General features: G+C 44.6%; 2 protein-coding genes across 6 annotated transcripts in view; one reads left to right on the top strand and one right to left on the bottom strand.

The window, feature by feature from the left end:
* The window catches only part of LOC131932491 (kelch-like protein 10), a 29043-nt gene extending 17066 nt beyond the window's left edge, over nucleotides 1-11977 (bottom strand). Inside the window, exons 1-8 of the mRNA XM_059289406.1 lie at nucleotides 11755-11977; nucleotides 11138-11270; nucleotides 8827-8952; nucleotides 6274-6439; nucleotides 5191-5384; nucleotides 4692-4890; nucleotides 4131-4292; nucleotides 2974-3112 (exon numbers count right to left, since the gene is read on the bottom strand). Coding sequence (XP_059145389.1) covers nucleotides 2974-3112; nucleotides 4131-4292; nucleotides 4692-4890; nucleotides 5191-5384; nucleotides 6274-6439; nucleotides 8827-8952; nucleotides 11138-11259 — 1108 coding nt within the window. The 5' untranslated portion in view covers nucleotides 11260-11270; nucleotides 11755-11977. The remainder of the gene's footprint in view (nucleotides 1-2973; nucleotides 3113-4130; nucleotides 4293-4691; nucleotides 4891-5190; nucleotides 5385-6273; nucleotides 6440-8826; nucleotides 8953-11137; nucleotides 11271-11754) is intronic.
* LOC131932456 (E3 ubiquitin-protein ligase Zswim2) overlaps nucleotides 8410-15776 on the top strand; it is a 32212-nt gene continuing 24845 nt past the window's right edge. For 3 of the 5 annotated variants that reach the window (XM_059289366.1, XM_059289388.1, XM_059289398.1), the window contains exons 1-2: nucleotides 13986-14114; nucleotides 15357-15516. In XM_059289366.1, coding sequence (XP_059145349.1) covers nucleotides 15367-15516 — 150 coding nt within the window. In that variant the 5' untranslated portion in view covers nucleotides 13986-14114; nucleotides 15357-15366. Of the gene's footprint in view, nucleotides 8421-13985; nucleotides 14115-15356; nucleotides 15517-15776 lie in introns of those variants that run through there. The other 2 variants (XM_059289381.1, XM_059289374.1) reach the window with 2 other exon arrangements.

The following is a 15776-nucleotide window of genomic DNA, read 5'->3' on the forward strand; positions in this document are numbered from 1 at the left end:
TCAGCAGGACTTACGCTGTTTGTCCGTGAGGTCAGCAGGACTTACCCTGTCTGTCCGTGATGTCAGCTGTCTGTCCGTGAGGTCAGCAGGACTTACCCTGTCTGTCCGTGATGTCAGCTGTCTGTCCGTGAGGTCAGCTGTCTGTCCATGAGGTCAGCTGTCTGTCCGTGAGGTCAGCTGTCTGTCCGTGAGGTCAGCAGGACTTACGCTGTCTGTCCGTGAGGTCAGCTGTCTATCCGTGAGGTCAGCAGGACTTACGCTGTCTGTCCGTGAGGTCAGCTGTCTATCCGTGAGGTCAGCAGGACTTACGCTGTCTGTCCGTGAGGTCAGCAGGACTTACGCTGTCTGTCCGTGAGGTCAGCTGTCTGTCCGTGAGGTCAGTTGTCTGTCCGTGAGGTCAGCTGTCTGTCCGTGAGGTCAGCAGGACTTACGCTGTCTGTCCGTGAGGTCAGTTATCTGTCCGTGAGGTCAGCTGTCTATCCGTGAGGTCAGCAGGACTTACGCTGTCTGTCCGTGAGGTCAGTTGTCTGTCCGTGAGGTCAGCTGTCTGTCCGTGAGGTCAGCAGGACTTACGCTGTCTGTCCGTGAGGTCAGTTGTCTGTCCGTGAGGTCAGCTGTCTGTCCGTGAGGTCAGCAGGACTTACGCTGTCTGTCCGTGAGGTCAGCAGGACTTACGCTGTCTGTCCGTGAGGTCAGTTGTCTGTCCGTGAGGTCAGCTGTCTGTCCGTGAGATCAGCAGGACTTACGCTGTTTGTCCGTGAGGTCAGCAGGACTTACCCTGTCTGTCCGTGATGTCAGCTGTCTGTCCGTGAGGTCAGCAGGACTTACCCTGTCTGTCCGTGATGTCAGCTGTCTGTCCGTGAGGTCAGCTGTCTGTCCATGAGGTCAGCTGTCTGTCCGTGAGGTCAGCTGTCTGTCCGTGAGGTCAGCAGGACTTACGCTGTCTGTCCGTGAGGTCAGCTGTCTATCCGTGAGGTCAGCAGGACTTACGCTGTCTGTCCGTGAGGTCAGCTGTCTATCCGTGAGGTCAGCAGGACTTACGCTGTCTGTCCGTGAGGTCAGCAGGACTTACGCTGTCTGTCCGTGAGGTCAGCTGTCTGTCCGTGAGGTCAGTTGTCTGTCCGTGAGGTCAGCTGTCTGTCCGTGAGGTCAGCAGGACTTACGCTGTCTGTCCGTGAGGTCAGTTATCTGTCCGTGAGGTCAGCTGTCTATCCGTGAGGTCAGCAGGACTTACGCTGTCTGTCCGTGAGGTCAGTTGTCTGTCCGTGAGGTCAGCTGTCTGTCCGTGAGGTCAGCAGGACTTACGCTGTCTGTCCGTGAGGTCAGTTGTCTGTCCGTGAGGTCAGCTGTCTGTCCGTGAGGTCAGCAGGACTTACGCTGTCTGTCCGTGAGGTCAGCAGGACTTACGCTGTCTGTCCGTGAGGTCAGTTGTCTGTCCGTGAGGTCAGCTGTCTGTCCGTGAGGTCAGCAGGACTTACGCTGTTTGTCCGTGAGGTCAGCAGGACTTACCCTGTCTGTCCGTGATGTCAGCTGTCTGTCCGTGAGGTCAGCAGGACTTACCCTGTCTGTCCGTGATGTCAGTTGTCTGTCCGTGAGGTCAGCTGTCTGTCCGTGATGTCAGCTGTCTATCCGTGAGGTCAGCAGGACTTACGCTGTCTGTCCGTGAGGTCAGTTGTCTGTCCGTGAGGTCAGCTGTCTGTCCGTGAGGTCAGCAGGACTTACGCTGTCTGTCCGTGAGGTCAGTTGTCTGTCCGTGAGGTCAGCTGTCTGTCCGTGAGGTCAGCTGTCTGTCCGTGAGGTCAGCAGGACTTACGCTGTCTGTCCGTGAGGTCAGCAGGACTTACGCTGTCTGTCCGTGAGGTCAGTTGTCTGTCCGTGAGGTCAGCTGTCTGTCCGTGAGGTCAGCAGGACTTACGCTGTTTGTCCGTGAGGTCAGCAGGACTTACCCTGTCTGTCCGTGATGTCAGCTGTCTGTCCGTGAGGTCAGCAGGACTTACCCTGTCTGTCCGTGATGTCAGCTGTCTGTCCGTGAGGTCAGCTGTCTGTCCATGAGGTCAGCTGTCTGTCCGTGAGGTCAGCTGTCTGTCCGTGAGGTCAGCAGGACTTACGCTGTCTGTCCGTGAGGTCAGCTGTCTATCCGTGAGGTCAGCAGGACTTACGCTGTCTGTCCGTGAGGTCAGCTGTCTATCCGTGAGGTCAGCAGGACTTACGCTGTCTGTCCGTGAGGTCAGCAGGACTTACGCTGTCTGTCCGTGAGGTCAGCTGTCTGTCCGTGAGGTCAGTTGTCTGTCCGTGAGGTCAGCTGTCTGTCCGTGAGGTCAGCAGGACTTACGCTGTCTGTCCGTGAGGTCAGTTATCTGTCCGTGAGGTCAGCTGTCTATCCGTGAGGTCAGCAGGACTTACGCTGTCTGTCCGTGAGGTCAGTTGTCTGTCCGTGAGGTCAGCTGTCTGTCCGTGAGGTCAGCAGGACTTACGCTGTCTGTCCGTGAGGTCAGTTGTCTGTCCGTGAGGTCAGCTGTCTGTCCGTGAGGTCAGCAGGACTTACGCTGTCTGTCCGTGAGGTCAGCAGGACTTACGCTGTCTGTCCGTGAGGTCAGTTGTCTGTCCGTGAGGTCAGCTGTCTGTCCGTGAGGTCAGCAGGACTTACGCTGTTTGTCCGTGAGGTCAGCAGGACTTACCCTGTCTGTCCGTGATGTCAGCTGTCTGTCCGTGAGGTCAGCAGGACTTACCCTGTCTGTCCGTGATGTCAGCTGTCTGTCCGTGAGGTCAGCTGTCTGTCCATGAGGTCAGCTGTCTGTCCGTGAGGTCAGCTGTCTGTCCGTGAGGTCAGCAGGACTTACGCTGTCTGTCCGTGAGGTCAGCTGTCTATCCGTGAGGTCAGCAGGACTTACGCTGTCTGTCCGTGAGGTCAGCTGTCTATCCGTGAGGTCAGCAGGACTTACGCTGTCTGTCCGTGAGGTCAGCAGGACTTACGCTGTCTGTCCGTGAGGTCCGCACTGACCCAGCGAATGATGGCGTCCAGCACGAGCTCCTCCTGTCTAGCGTTGAGCTGGTCAGCTCGCAGGATGTGGCTCAGCTCCTTACACGTTAAGCTCTCAAACTCAGGGCTCGTCTGTTGACATACATGTCACATGTGGCACACCCACACATGTCACATGTGAAACACCCACACAAGTCACATGTGGCACACCCACACAAGTCACATGTGGCACACCCACACAAGTCACATGTGGCACACCCACACAAGTCACATGTGGCACACCCACACAAGTCACATGTGGCACACCCACACAAGTCACATGTGGCACACCCACACAAGTCACACCCACACAAGTCACATGTGGCACACCCACACAAGTCACATGTGGCACACCCACACAAGTCACATGTGGCACACCCACACAAGTCACATGTGGCACACCCACACAAGTCACATGTGGCACACCCACACAAGTCACATGTGGCACACCCACACAAGTCACATGTGGCACACCCACACAAGTCACACCCACACAAGTCACATGTGGCACACCCACACAAGTCACATGTGGCACACCCACACAAGTCACATGTGGCACACCCACACAAGTCACATGTGGCACACACACAACTCACATGTGGCACACCCACACAACTCACATGTGGCACACCCACACAACTCACATGTGGCACACCCACACAACTCACATGTGGCACACCCACACAAGTCACATGTGGCACACCCACACAAGTCACATGTGGCACACCCACACAAGTCACATGTGGCACACCCACACAAGTCACATGTGGCACACACACAACTCACATGTGGCACACCCACACAACTCACATGTGGCACACCCACACAACTCACATGTGGCACACCCACACAACTCACATGTGGCACACCCACACAAGTCACATGTGGCACACCCACACAAGTCACATGTGGCACACCCACACAAGTCACATGTGGCACACCCACACAAGTCACATGTGGCATACCCACACAAGTCACATGTGGCACACACACACAACTCTCCTGTGGCTTATCCACACACCCACACAAGTCACATATGGCATAGCCACACACCCACACAAGTCTTATGTGGCACACCCACACATCCACACAAAAGGTCAACCTACTGTACCTGGAAGACCGCTGTAAAGTTGTCCAGAAGAAATTGTGTTCCCTGCTCCCTCACGTGATCACACTGGAAGAAATGGCTGGCGAACTTGACGATCGAGATGCAGTTGGCAACCGACAGTTCGCCCAACAGGAAGTCACAGCATTCTTTCAGCAGTGACGTCACCTGATAGGTCAAACAACACGTGACGTCATGGGTCAGTGTGATCCTACTATGGCTCACAGACTTGAAAGAAAAAAAAACCTACAAAGCTACCCTCGCATAATTAAGGCTATTGTTGTGAGTGTGGGTAATGAGTTCTGGTTATGGCGAATAATAAAGCTTAACATTTTAATTTTACTGTCAGTAAAAAAAATATGACACCATTGACATAGTTCTCTGGCTACTAGGCTACTATCCTGACATTTTTTCTAAGTAACCCCACTCAAGCAACAACCCTAACAGTACCACTCAGCCACGCCCTGACAGTAACACTCAGCCACGCCCTGACAGTACCCCTCAGCCACGCCCTGACAGCACCCCTCAGCCACGCCCCTGACAGCACCCCCCAGCCACGCCCCTGACCTGGAACCTGTCAGCAGCAGGCAGCAGCTGCTCGATGTTGTGGGCGGTGATCAGGACCTTGCCGCCATAGGCGTGTTCGATGATGTCATTCATCGTCTCGGGGTGCACGTCTTTGATGCTCACCTCGTAACAGGGGGACAGCACGCGCAACGATTCGCCCATCCCAGGGGCGGGGTATGGGTGAGATGACGTCATCGTTCTAACGGGTAAGGACGAGATGAAACAAATGTTGGTCACAAACTTGACTAATGCTACTTCAAACTATGAGGCAGTCTCAATAGTTCGGCGTAGCTGAAGGCCACGGGACAACAGAACTAGGGGACCGCGGCATGAAATAAGTGCTCAGGAGCAAGATGAGATAAATTGTATCGTGCCATATAAATAAAGTAAAATAAAGTTTTTGTCTACCTATGGTTTGAATTTGAAGGAAAAAATATTTTAGTCTGTCGTACGTTATAAAAAAAACCTTTTGATGCACCAAACAAAACAATTTTCTTACGTTTCCGGGGAACTGTGTGGGCACTGTGACGTCACACAGTAAGGGAGTCGGGCTGAGCAAGGGGAGAAAGCCGGTGTCATGCAGGATGTCGTGGTGTCATATGTCATACATGATGTCATTGTGTCATACGTGACTGAAGTCTCTGACGTGGAGACGTCCGTCGTTGAGCCGGTAATGGGCGTGCTGCATGTCACCTGTTGATGGCACAAGGCGGACAATCTGGTAATCTAGACAAAAGTTTTATCTGGCAAACTAGACAAATGTTTCATCTGGCAAGCTAGACAAATGTTTCATCTGGCAATCTAGACAAAAGTTTCATCTGGCAAGATGGATCAAATGTTTCATCTGGCAAGCTAGACAAATGTTTCATCTGGCAATCTAGACAAAAGTTTCATCTGGCAAGCTAGACAAAAGTTTGATCTGGTGATCTAGACAACAGTTTGATCTGGCAAGCTAGACAAATGTTTCATCTGGCAATCTAGACAAAAGTTTCATCTGGCAAGCTAGACAAAAGTTTGATCTGGTGATCTAGACAACAGTTTGATCTGGCAATCTAGACAAAAGTTTCATCTGGCAAGATGGATCAAATGTCTGTAAGTTTTATTTTATTTCAATATTTTGTCTTTATTTAATGTTAACCAAATCCCCCCCCCCCCCCACTTACCCACCAGTTCATGCCCCCCACCTACCCACCAGTTCATGACCCCCCACCAATTCATGCCCCCACCTACCCACCAGTTCATGACCCCCCGCCCCCCACTACCCACCAGTTCATGCCCCCCACCTACCCACCAGTTCATGAACCCCCCCCCCCACCTACCCACCAGTTCATGCCCCCCCCCCCACTACCCACCAGTTTATGCTTCCACCCCACCCCCCATCAGTTCATGCTCCCACCCCCCACCTACCCACCAGTTCATGACCCCCCCCCCCAACCAGTTAATGCCCCCCCACCTACCCACCAGTTCATGCCCCCCGCCCCCACTACCCACCAGTTCATGCCCCCCGCCCCCACTACCCACCAGTTCATGCCCCCCGCCCCCACTACCCACCAGTTCATGCCCCCCGCCCCCACCTACCCACCCAACTCATATCTCCCTGGCTCTGGTTGATGTTGAGCAAGCCCCCACCGTCTGGGTCAGTTATGGGCTGGGTGTCGCTGGACAGTTGAGAGGGGGAGGGCTGGCTGGACAGGGCTGGGTCATCTCGTCCCCTCAGGCCTGACCTCTCCATGATTGTAAAGAGAGCCCTGCCGAGAGAATGGTCACCACAAGTCATGCGTCACACGTCAAATGCCACATGTCATGCGTCACATGTCACATGTCATGCGTCACATGTCACGCGTCACATGTCACACGTCATGCGTCACATGTCACATGTCATGTGTCACATGTCATGTGTCACATGTCATGCGTCACATGTCACATGTCATGCGTCACATGTCACATGCCACGTGTCATAATGCAAGCGTCACATGTCACATGTCACAATAAATACGTCACATGTCACATGCCACGAGTATTGCGTCACATGTTAAGGATATATGCTCCGGGTTTTTTTCCTATTTTTTACTATTTCAGATCTAAAGCCTTTTGAATATTTTTTTTACCATGTTCGGAACATGAAGGTGAGAATAAAACAGCGACTAAAGGGTTGAAAACTATTTTGGTTGTCATGGAAACCAAAAAAAAACCTCCGCCATTTTGAATTTTTAGGTACTTTTAAGAAGCTAACGTTTTTTTTTTATTTATGCACTTACAGCAATCAAATTTAATTGGCTAATATTTCAGTATCTATTAACACTTTTGTCACGACAACTTTTTGAAATAGCTACTAGATCTAGATCTAGTAGGAATTTACAAGGTCTAAAAATCGTACCCTTTTTAGTATTCAAAAGTTTCAAAATGTGCATGTTATTTACCCTATTTTTTTTTCTATGAAAGCCATCACAATTCCCTCGTGACAAAAGTTCTATTTTTGTATGAAGAACAATAACTGGAAATATGGTGGGCATTGTTTAATAAATTTTTTTTTAAAAAGTAGGCTTTTCAGTGTTAAAAACCTACGAACTGAGAAAAACAGCAAAAAGTAACGAAAAGTAGGTCACGAAAATACCATATCTGTGTAAACAGCAAAGCCAATAGGGCTGATAAGTAGGTCGCCAACCATTTCTATGGCTCATGCAGGTTTTATTGAGCCGTAGAACTGGTTGGTGACCTACTTACCAGCCCTATTATAAGCTTTGGATGTTTCAAAGATTATGGAAATTAAGATTATCAAATAAATGAGAAATGCAGATTTCCAATGATGCCAAATACAATATGATGACGGATATAAAACTTTTCATAGAGAGTGTGTAAGATTGGGAAAAATTGATTATTTTTAGCGCAATTTCCATTCTGGAGAATTGCGTTTATTAACCCGTCATTTCTGGATGTATGAATGTATGAATGAATGGATGGATGGATGGATGTGTGTCCGCAGCTTTAAGTCGTATCTCCTCCTCAACGAAGCAATATCGATGACTAGTTCCAAAAGCAATCATGTTAAGCAAGTTACGAGGATGAACATAGGCCATCAAAATTCCGGGTTTCTTTCATGGATTTCCCGGAAAAGCCAAAAAACCTCGAAAAAAGCAGTTTTTGTCCCATATCTCGGCAACCAGACCACTTAGCGACTTGAAACATGTACCAATCGTTTCCTGCTATAATTTAGAACAATATTGCCGAAGAAAGTTTTCAAAAATATCCTTCCGTTTGGTCACAAACATTTTTTTGAATTAATTAAAATTTTGACCGAATTAGTAGGCATATTTATCCAACCAAACCACACGCGTCATCACGTTCAATAGCTGCGCCATCACGTTCAATGGCTGCGTCATCACGTTCAGTAGGCGCACAATGGTTTTTAGTCATATAACTCTATTGTAAATGAAACATGTAAAATACTGAAATTTTTTTTTAATAAAAAACGTTTTAATAACTAACCAATGGTTTTACTAACCCTGCTCTTGATTTACGCTACGACAGAGCTATTTTTAGATAACATAAGGAAATTGCGCTTAAATGTCACTAGACTTTTTAATTAACTTGTTTAATTAACAGCGTCATAAAAATGGTATTATAAACACATGACATTTTTTCTCATTAAAGTTATGTTTTTCTTAATACAGAAATGGACAAAGTATCTAAAAGTGCAAGAAACCGACTATGACGAAAAACCAGAATTTGGTGAGTTTTTTACGGAGCATATTCCCTTAAATGTCACATGATATGGGTCACATGTCTTTTGAGTTCCTGACGTCACCTACAGAATACATTATTAGAAACGATAGTGGTGTCTAGAAAATGTATGGCGTCCAAAAGCGATTATACTAAACTTGTGTGTGTGGGTGGGGGGATAAAGTATGACCTCAGACTGTTGCCAGGATTTTGTGCCTTGTGTTTTTTCACTAGACTTTGAATGAATGAATTGTGATGAAAATATCTAATTTTAGACCAAGTCAATCAAAACTTTAAACAGCGTCAAGGTAAACATTTATTAAGGGGGGGGGGCTGTGGTGTGAAATATGACGTCATTTCCGTCGGTCTGACATTGAGTATTGACGGGAGGGAGGAGGGAGCGTGACGTCATTACCGGAAGTATGGACTGGAACACGCCAGGATGTTGCGATGGACCGGAAATGTCACCTGACCGACACGGACGATTGCGTCAGAAAAATCTCCCGCCCTTCTGAGATGGGTGAAATCTCGAGTCATCCAACTGTGGATTAGGGTTAGTGTAAGACCGTGGATTAGGGTTAGTATAAGACCGTGGATTAGGGTTAGTGTAAGACCGTGGATTAGGGTTAGTGTAAGACCGTGGATTAGGGTTAGTGTAAGACCGTGGATTAGGGTTAGTGTAAGACCGTGGATTAGGGTTAGTGTAAGACCGTGGGTTAGGTTTAGAGTAAGACCGTGGATTAGGGTTAGTGTAAGACCGTGGATTAGGGTTAGTGTAAGACCGTGGATTAGGGTTAGTGTAAGACCGTGGATTAGGGTTAGTGTAAGACCGTGGATTAGGGTTCGAGAGGAATTATGAAGACGTATTCACTGAAGAATCGTTATAACTTGATACGATGAATATGATTTGTGGCTCCTTCAATTAATTAATTACAACAGCTTTAACGTGTGTAGTTATTAAAAGATCGATCATTCATCCCAATTAACTAACTTGTATGTGTATGTGTAACAGTAGTCCTACGCGCGTATATATATATATATATATATATATATATATATATATATATATATATATATATATATATATATATATATATATATATATCCTAGTAAATAATGTGGGGTACATATCGACGATCTTTTTTCTTCTTGAGCTAATGTGCTCGGATGCATCGCGAGAGGGGGGAGGGGGGAGATGGTACGGACCGCACAGGGTGACACCATTTCGGGGGTGACACCATGGCGAAAAATTGCAACATATATATTAGAAAAGTGCTCTTTGCCAGTTCAATTAATGATCAATACGAGTGAACACACCCGCATTAATAATTGACTATAGATAACCATCTTTACTATTAACTGTGCACACTATAAAGCTATCATCCGGGGGGGGGGGGTCACCAACTGACAAATTTAGAGAGGAATAAAGGCTTGTATGGTATTTTGATAAACAGATAATCAATCAACGACAGTGGAGGGGGTGACACCAAAATCTAATGACGTACGATAAAAACGACGCTTTTTCCGCATTAATTAATAGTTGGACTGTGCGCACAAATCAATGTCAATAGGCAAAATGGGAAGATGTCCCCAATTGCAACTATACATAGGCCTATGTAGAACTATATATATATATATATATATATATATATATATATATATATATATATATATATATATATATATATATATATATATATATATTTATATATATATGTGTGTGTGTGTGTGTGTGTGTGTATATAAAACAGGTCGTTTTCGGGGGGGGGGGGGGGGGGTTACACCATTAGGGTGACACCCGACCTTGCTACGCCAATGAATGTGTTTCTCTTCTAAGACTTACCGAACTGACACAGGTGAAGCAAGACTTACCGTACTGACCCAGGTGAAGCAGACTTACCGTACTGATCCAGGTGAAGCAGACTTACCTTACTGATCCAGGTGAAGCAGACTTACCGAACTGACCCAGGTGAAGCAAGACTTACCGTACTGACCCAGGTGAAGCAGACTTATCGTACTGATCCAGGTGAAGCAGACTTATCGTACTGACCCAGGTGAAGCAGACTTACCGTACTGATCCAGGTAAAGCAAGACTTACCGTACTGATCCATGTGAAGCAGACTTACCGTACTGATCCAGGTGAAGCAGACTTACCGTACTGATCCAGGTGAAGCAAGACTTACCGTACTGATCCAGGTGAAGCAAGACTTACCGTACTGATCCAGGTGAAGCAGACTTACCGTACTGATCCAGGTGAAGCAAGACTTACCGTACTGATCCAGGTAAAGCAAGACTTACCGTACTGATCCAGGTGAAGCAAGACTTACCGTACTGATCCAGGTGAAGCAAGACTTACCGTACTGATCCAGGTGAAGCAAGACTTACCGTACTGATCCAGGTGAAGCAAGACTTACCGTACTGATCCAGGTGAAGCAAGACTTACCGTACTGATCCAGGTGAAGCAGACTTACCGTAATGATCCAGGTGAAGCAGACTTACCGTACTGATCCAGGTGAAGCAGACTTACCGTACTGATCCAGGTGAAGCAGACTTACCGAACTGACCCAGGTGAAGCAAGACTTACCGTACTGATCCAGGTGAAGCAAGACTTACCGTACTGATCCAGGTGAAGCAAGACTTAACAAACTGATCCAGGTGAAGCAGACTTACCGTACTGATCCAGGTGAAGCAGACTTAGCGTACTGATCCAGGTGAAGCAGACTTACCGTACTGATCCAGGTAAAACGCTGTGTGGTGTTGTATGTCGACCCGGCTTGTAGAGGTCAAGCTGACCTGGCTGGGTCGGGGAACGATAGAGCAACGCTTCTTCCTCATCACTGGCTTGCATACCGCTCCAGGCTGCTCGTATAGAGGTGGGACATTGGTGACACGGGAATATTGGTGACACGAGAACGTTGGTGACACGGGAATATTGGTGACACGGGAACATTGGTGACACAGGAATATTGGTGACACGTGAATATTGGTGACACGGGAATATTGGTGATACAGGAATATTGGTGATACGGGAATATTGGTGACACGGGAATATTGATGACACGAGAATATTGGTGACACAGGAATATTGGTGATACAGGAATATTGGTGATACGGTAATATTGATGACACGGGAATATTGATGACACGGGAATATTGGTGACACAGGAATATTGGTGACACGTGAATATTGGTGACACGGGAATATTGGTGATACAGGAATATTGGTGATACGGGAATATTGATGACACGGGAATATTGGTGACACGGGAATATTGGTGATATGAGAACATTGGTGACACATGAAAATTGGTGAAACTAGAATATTGGTGTGGTAAAAACTCACCAATTAAAAGAGACCAAATGTAAATTTGACCAAAGGTTTCAAACCGTGACGTTTATTCACTGTCTGACCTTAACTTTGGAGCAACCATTCGGTGCCGGTTGAACTATTATGTAACAGCGCATGAACCTTTGTCTGAGGGAGCTCAAAGCAGGAGGCAGCACCAAAGGTGTGAACAAGTTAGTCACCAAAGGTGTGGACAAGTTAGTCACCAAAGGTGTGGACAAGTTAGTCACCAAGTCTGCCGGAAGTGACTTAGACAAACGGAAGTGCACACATAAAGGCACCGAAAAAATAAGATGCACAGCCGTGCGCAAGTGTACATGTTGAACAGACATAGAGTGGTGTGTTATGAAATCATATGTAGAGTGGTGTGTTATGAAATCAGATGTAGAGTGGTGTGTTTTGAAATCAGATGTAGAGTGGTGTGTTATGAAAGATGTAGAGTGTTGTGTTATGAAAGATGTAGCGTGGTGTGTTATGAAATCAGATATAGAGTGTTGTGTTATGAAATCATATGTAGAGTAGTGTGTTATGAAATCAGATGTAGAGTGGTGTGTTATGAAATCAGATGTAGAGTGGTGTGTTATGAAAGATGTCGAGTGGTGTGTTTTGAAATCAGATGTAGAGTGGTGTGTTATGAAAGATGTAGAGTGTTGTGTTATGAAAGATGTAGCGTGGTGTGTTATGAAATCAGATATAGAGTAGTGTGTTATGAAATCATATGTAGAGTGGTGTGTTATTAAATCATATGTAGAGTGGTGTGTTATGAAATCAGATGTAGAGTGGTGTGTTATGAAATCAGATGTAGCGTGGTGTGTTATGAAATCAGATATAGAGTAGTGTGTTATGAAATCAGATGTAGCGTGGTGTGTTATGAAATCAGATGTAGAGTGGTGTGTTATGAAATCAGATGTAGAGTGGTGTGTTTTGAAATCAGATGTAGAGTCGTGTGTTATGAAAGATGTAGAGTGTTGTGTTATGAAAGATGTAGCGTGGTGTGTTATGAAATCAGATATAGAGTAGTGTGTTATGAAATCATATGTAGAGTGGTGTGTTATGAAATCATATGTAGAGTGGTGTGTTATGAAATCAGATGTAGAGTGGTGTGTTATGAAATCAGATGTAGAGTGGTGTGTTATGAAATCAGATGTAGAGTGGTGTGTTATGAAATCAGATGTAGAGTGGTGTGTTATGAAATCAGATGTAGAGTGGTGTGTTATGAAATCAGATGTAGAGTGGTGTGTTATGAAATCAGATGTAGAGTGGTGTGTTATGAAAGATATAAAGGGCCTTATATATAGGCCTCTGTATATCAGCCTTTATTTAGGCCAATAGGTCTCTATATAAAGGCACTTCTATAGAGGCCTCTACGGCACACAGTTGATTAGTGCTGTAAACTATGGCTTTAAGGTGTCTCATCCATTGAAAACTTCATCTAGTTCTACTACAGTCTCTGTGTCTGTGGGGGGGGGGGGGGGATTAAAATTTAGACTATATTGCAAATGGAAGAGGCTATTCGGACTTGGGTCCTATAATAACCCCGGCCGCTATTCGGACACAGGCCCGAATAGATGCAGCCATCTATCTATATATGTAATTCTCTTCTTGGAGACGCAAGAAAACAAGCTGTTAGCGCGCTCCCTACCACCCCACCCCTAGATGGTCTGGTGAGCTGTGGTTCACGCTAAATGTTTACAATCGTAGAGCCGGGTTTAGTGACGGCTATAAGGGACAGATAGTTTAGTTTGAAACGATTTTAAACAGGGAGGTAACTAAGTCAAGAGAAGGCTGCTTTCACGGGGGGGGGGGGGGGATAGGGTAGGGGTAGTATCGTTCTTAACGACCTACTGATAGTGTTTTAAAGCAAATATTTTCAGTGGCAGCATTGGTACTGTCGAATTCACAAATTATGAATTACTGAAAAGTAGAAAATAAAACAACTAAATAGCGGCGTATGATATGCCGCAGGTCGGCTCGTTGGAAATATTATCAATAAAATGCATTTTCATAGTAAGCCTAATTTTAATTTAATTCGAACTTAACAGCTTAAATATACACTGATTTTCTAAAATATTGAAAAGTTATTGAGTCAAATATATTTAGATTTAGAATCTAGGTCTAGGTCTAAATATAATTGTAATCATTTTCAAGTTTGTTTAGGCTTAGGATGAAAGTTTCGCACTTTTCTAGTAAAAAGAAAACAGGAAAGCTCCTTAGTGATGCATAAACAATATGGCTTCGGACCAGACACAGTGGGAATACAATGATTGAATTTAATATATGTAGGCTTCTATAACCTAATGCATTTGGTTACATTTATTAGATACAACTGAAATATACATGTAAGAGACTAATAAACAGTAAGATTTTTTTTTATATTTGTCATTTTATCTTTGGTAAAAAAGTAAAATAGATCAGGATGGCTTCTAAAAAAAAAAACATTAAACAAGCTTGGTTGCAAGTAGATCTAGATCTAGTTGCAACTGATGAAAACATTACTAATCTTTTATTAAATTTATTACTGAAAATTTTGAATAAAATTGTTTAAAAACAGTTAGGCCTACATAAAACACTTTTAAAACATAAATCCTCATAAAAATGTGAAGTAATTAGGCCTACTAAAATGTAATGAGTCACCTTTCTTTCACACTGCCTCGGCCGATTTTAGTTTATATAGAGTGTTAGGCATTTTGACTTCCGCTGTTTTGATTCAGTATTCCACATCCGGACTTTTTGATGCAGTGTTTATAAAAACTCACCATTTTCCGAAGAATGCCAAACCTCACTGTTGGAATCGAGTTTTTAGAAATATTCAAAATAGATATTCTAGTGTAGTTGTATTATATGTTTTAAATAGAAAATTACCGCCATTATGACAATCTTAAAGCCAAAATCGATCGCACGATTCTAATGAGTTTATCTCGCGAACATGTCCCGTACGGTGCTGTCACATTTTAAATAAGTTTATGTATTAAACACATTATAAGTATCTTGCCATTAGCTTTAAGTGTCCATTAAATTAACAAATATTATTATAATAATGGTTTTATGGCGTTCACTACATCTGTTTACGAGTTATCATACATGTCGAATCCCAGAGCTAGTGCTTCGTTGTTGACAACGCCATGGCGTCGGTTTAGCACCGCATTACCTATTATCAATAAAATACGCGCACTAATGCCAATGGCGTAGTTTTCGAAGTTGGAAAGAATTTAATTGTGGGTGGCATTGTTTAAACTAGATGAAATACATTGATCAAGTTATCTATTAAAAAACGATAGGCAAGAAGCTTAGGTTTACATTAACTAGTGTCAAGCATTTCCCACATATCTACTTAGATTTAAGATACTTTATACTTATACATACTAATTATAAATAAGTTATAGGCCTATTTCTTAGTATGGCTAATGCTATATGTATCGATTGATAAAGTAAGTCTGGGCCTATTATTGGTTATGATAAGTAAAGAAGTGACACAACATGTACTGTATTGTGCTCATGCTATGCTCTAACAATTGTAGATGACGTGTGTAAATGACATGCAGTTGATATGAGTAGATAGTAGATACATGCAATGATTCAATCTATTTATATTGTTGCAGTCAACCATCCATGTCTCGGAGTGTTCCTTGGAGACGAGCCATGAGCGATGCTTGTAGTTGGCATCAGTCTCAAGCCCTCGAGTCCACCTTGTACATCCTAAGACAAACCGGGCCCACAGGCTTTCTGCTAAAGGAAGAGGAGGAGACCAAAAATGTTAAAGTATTTTTTATTTTATTTTAGTTTTTTTAAATTGTCAAGAAACTGGATCAATTATTAAGTAAAGAAATAAAAATAATTCATATAAACTTCTTTTTAAAAAATATTTAGCTTAATTAAGAAAAAAACAATCTTTTTGCATAAATGAAATACTCAAAAAATGTTTTTCAGAAAGTCTTTACTTTCATACTGAAAGTCATTACTTTGATAATATGATATTAATGGTTCAGGAAATAATTGCCAATGTGTCTGAAAAATGTATG

Source organism: Physella acuta, unplaced genomic scaffold, assembly GCF_028476545.2.
Source record: "Physella acuta isolate Inbredline_101_S28 unplaced genomic scaffold, ASM2847654v3 ptg000105l, whole genome shotgun sequence".
Taxonomy (NCBI): domain Eukaryota; kingdom Metazoa; phylum Mollusca; class Gastropoda; family Physidae; genus Physella; species Physella acuta.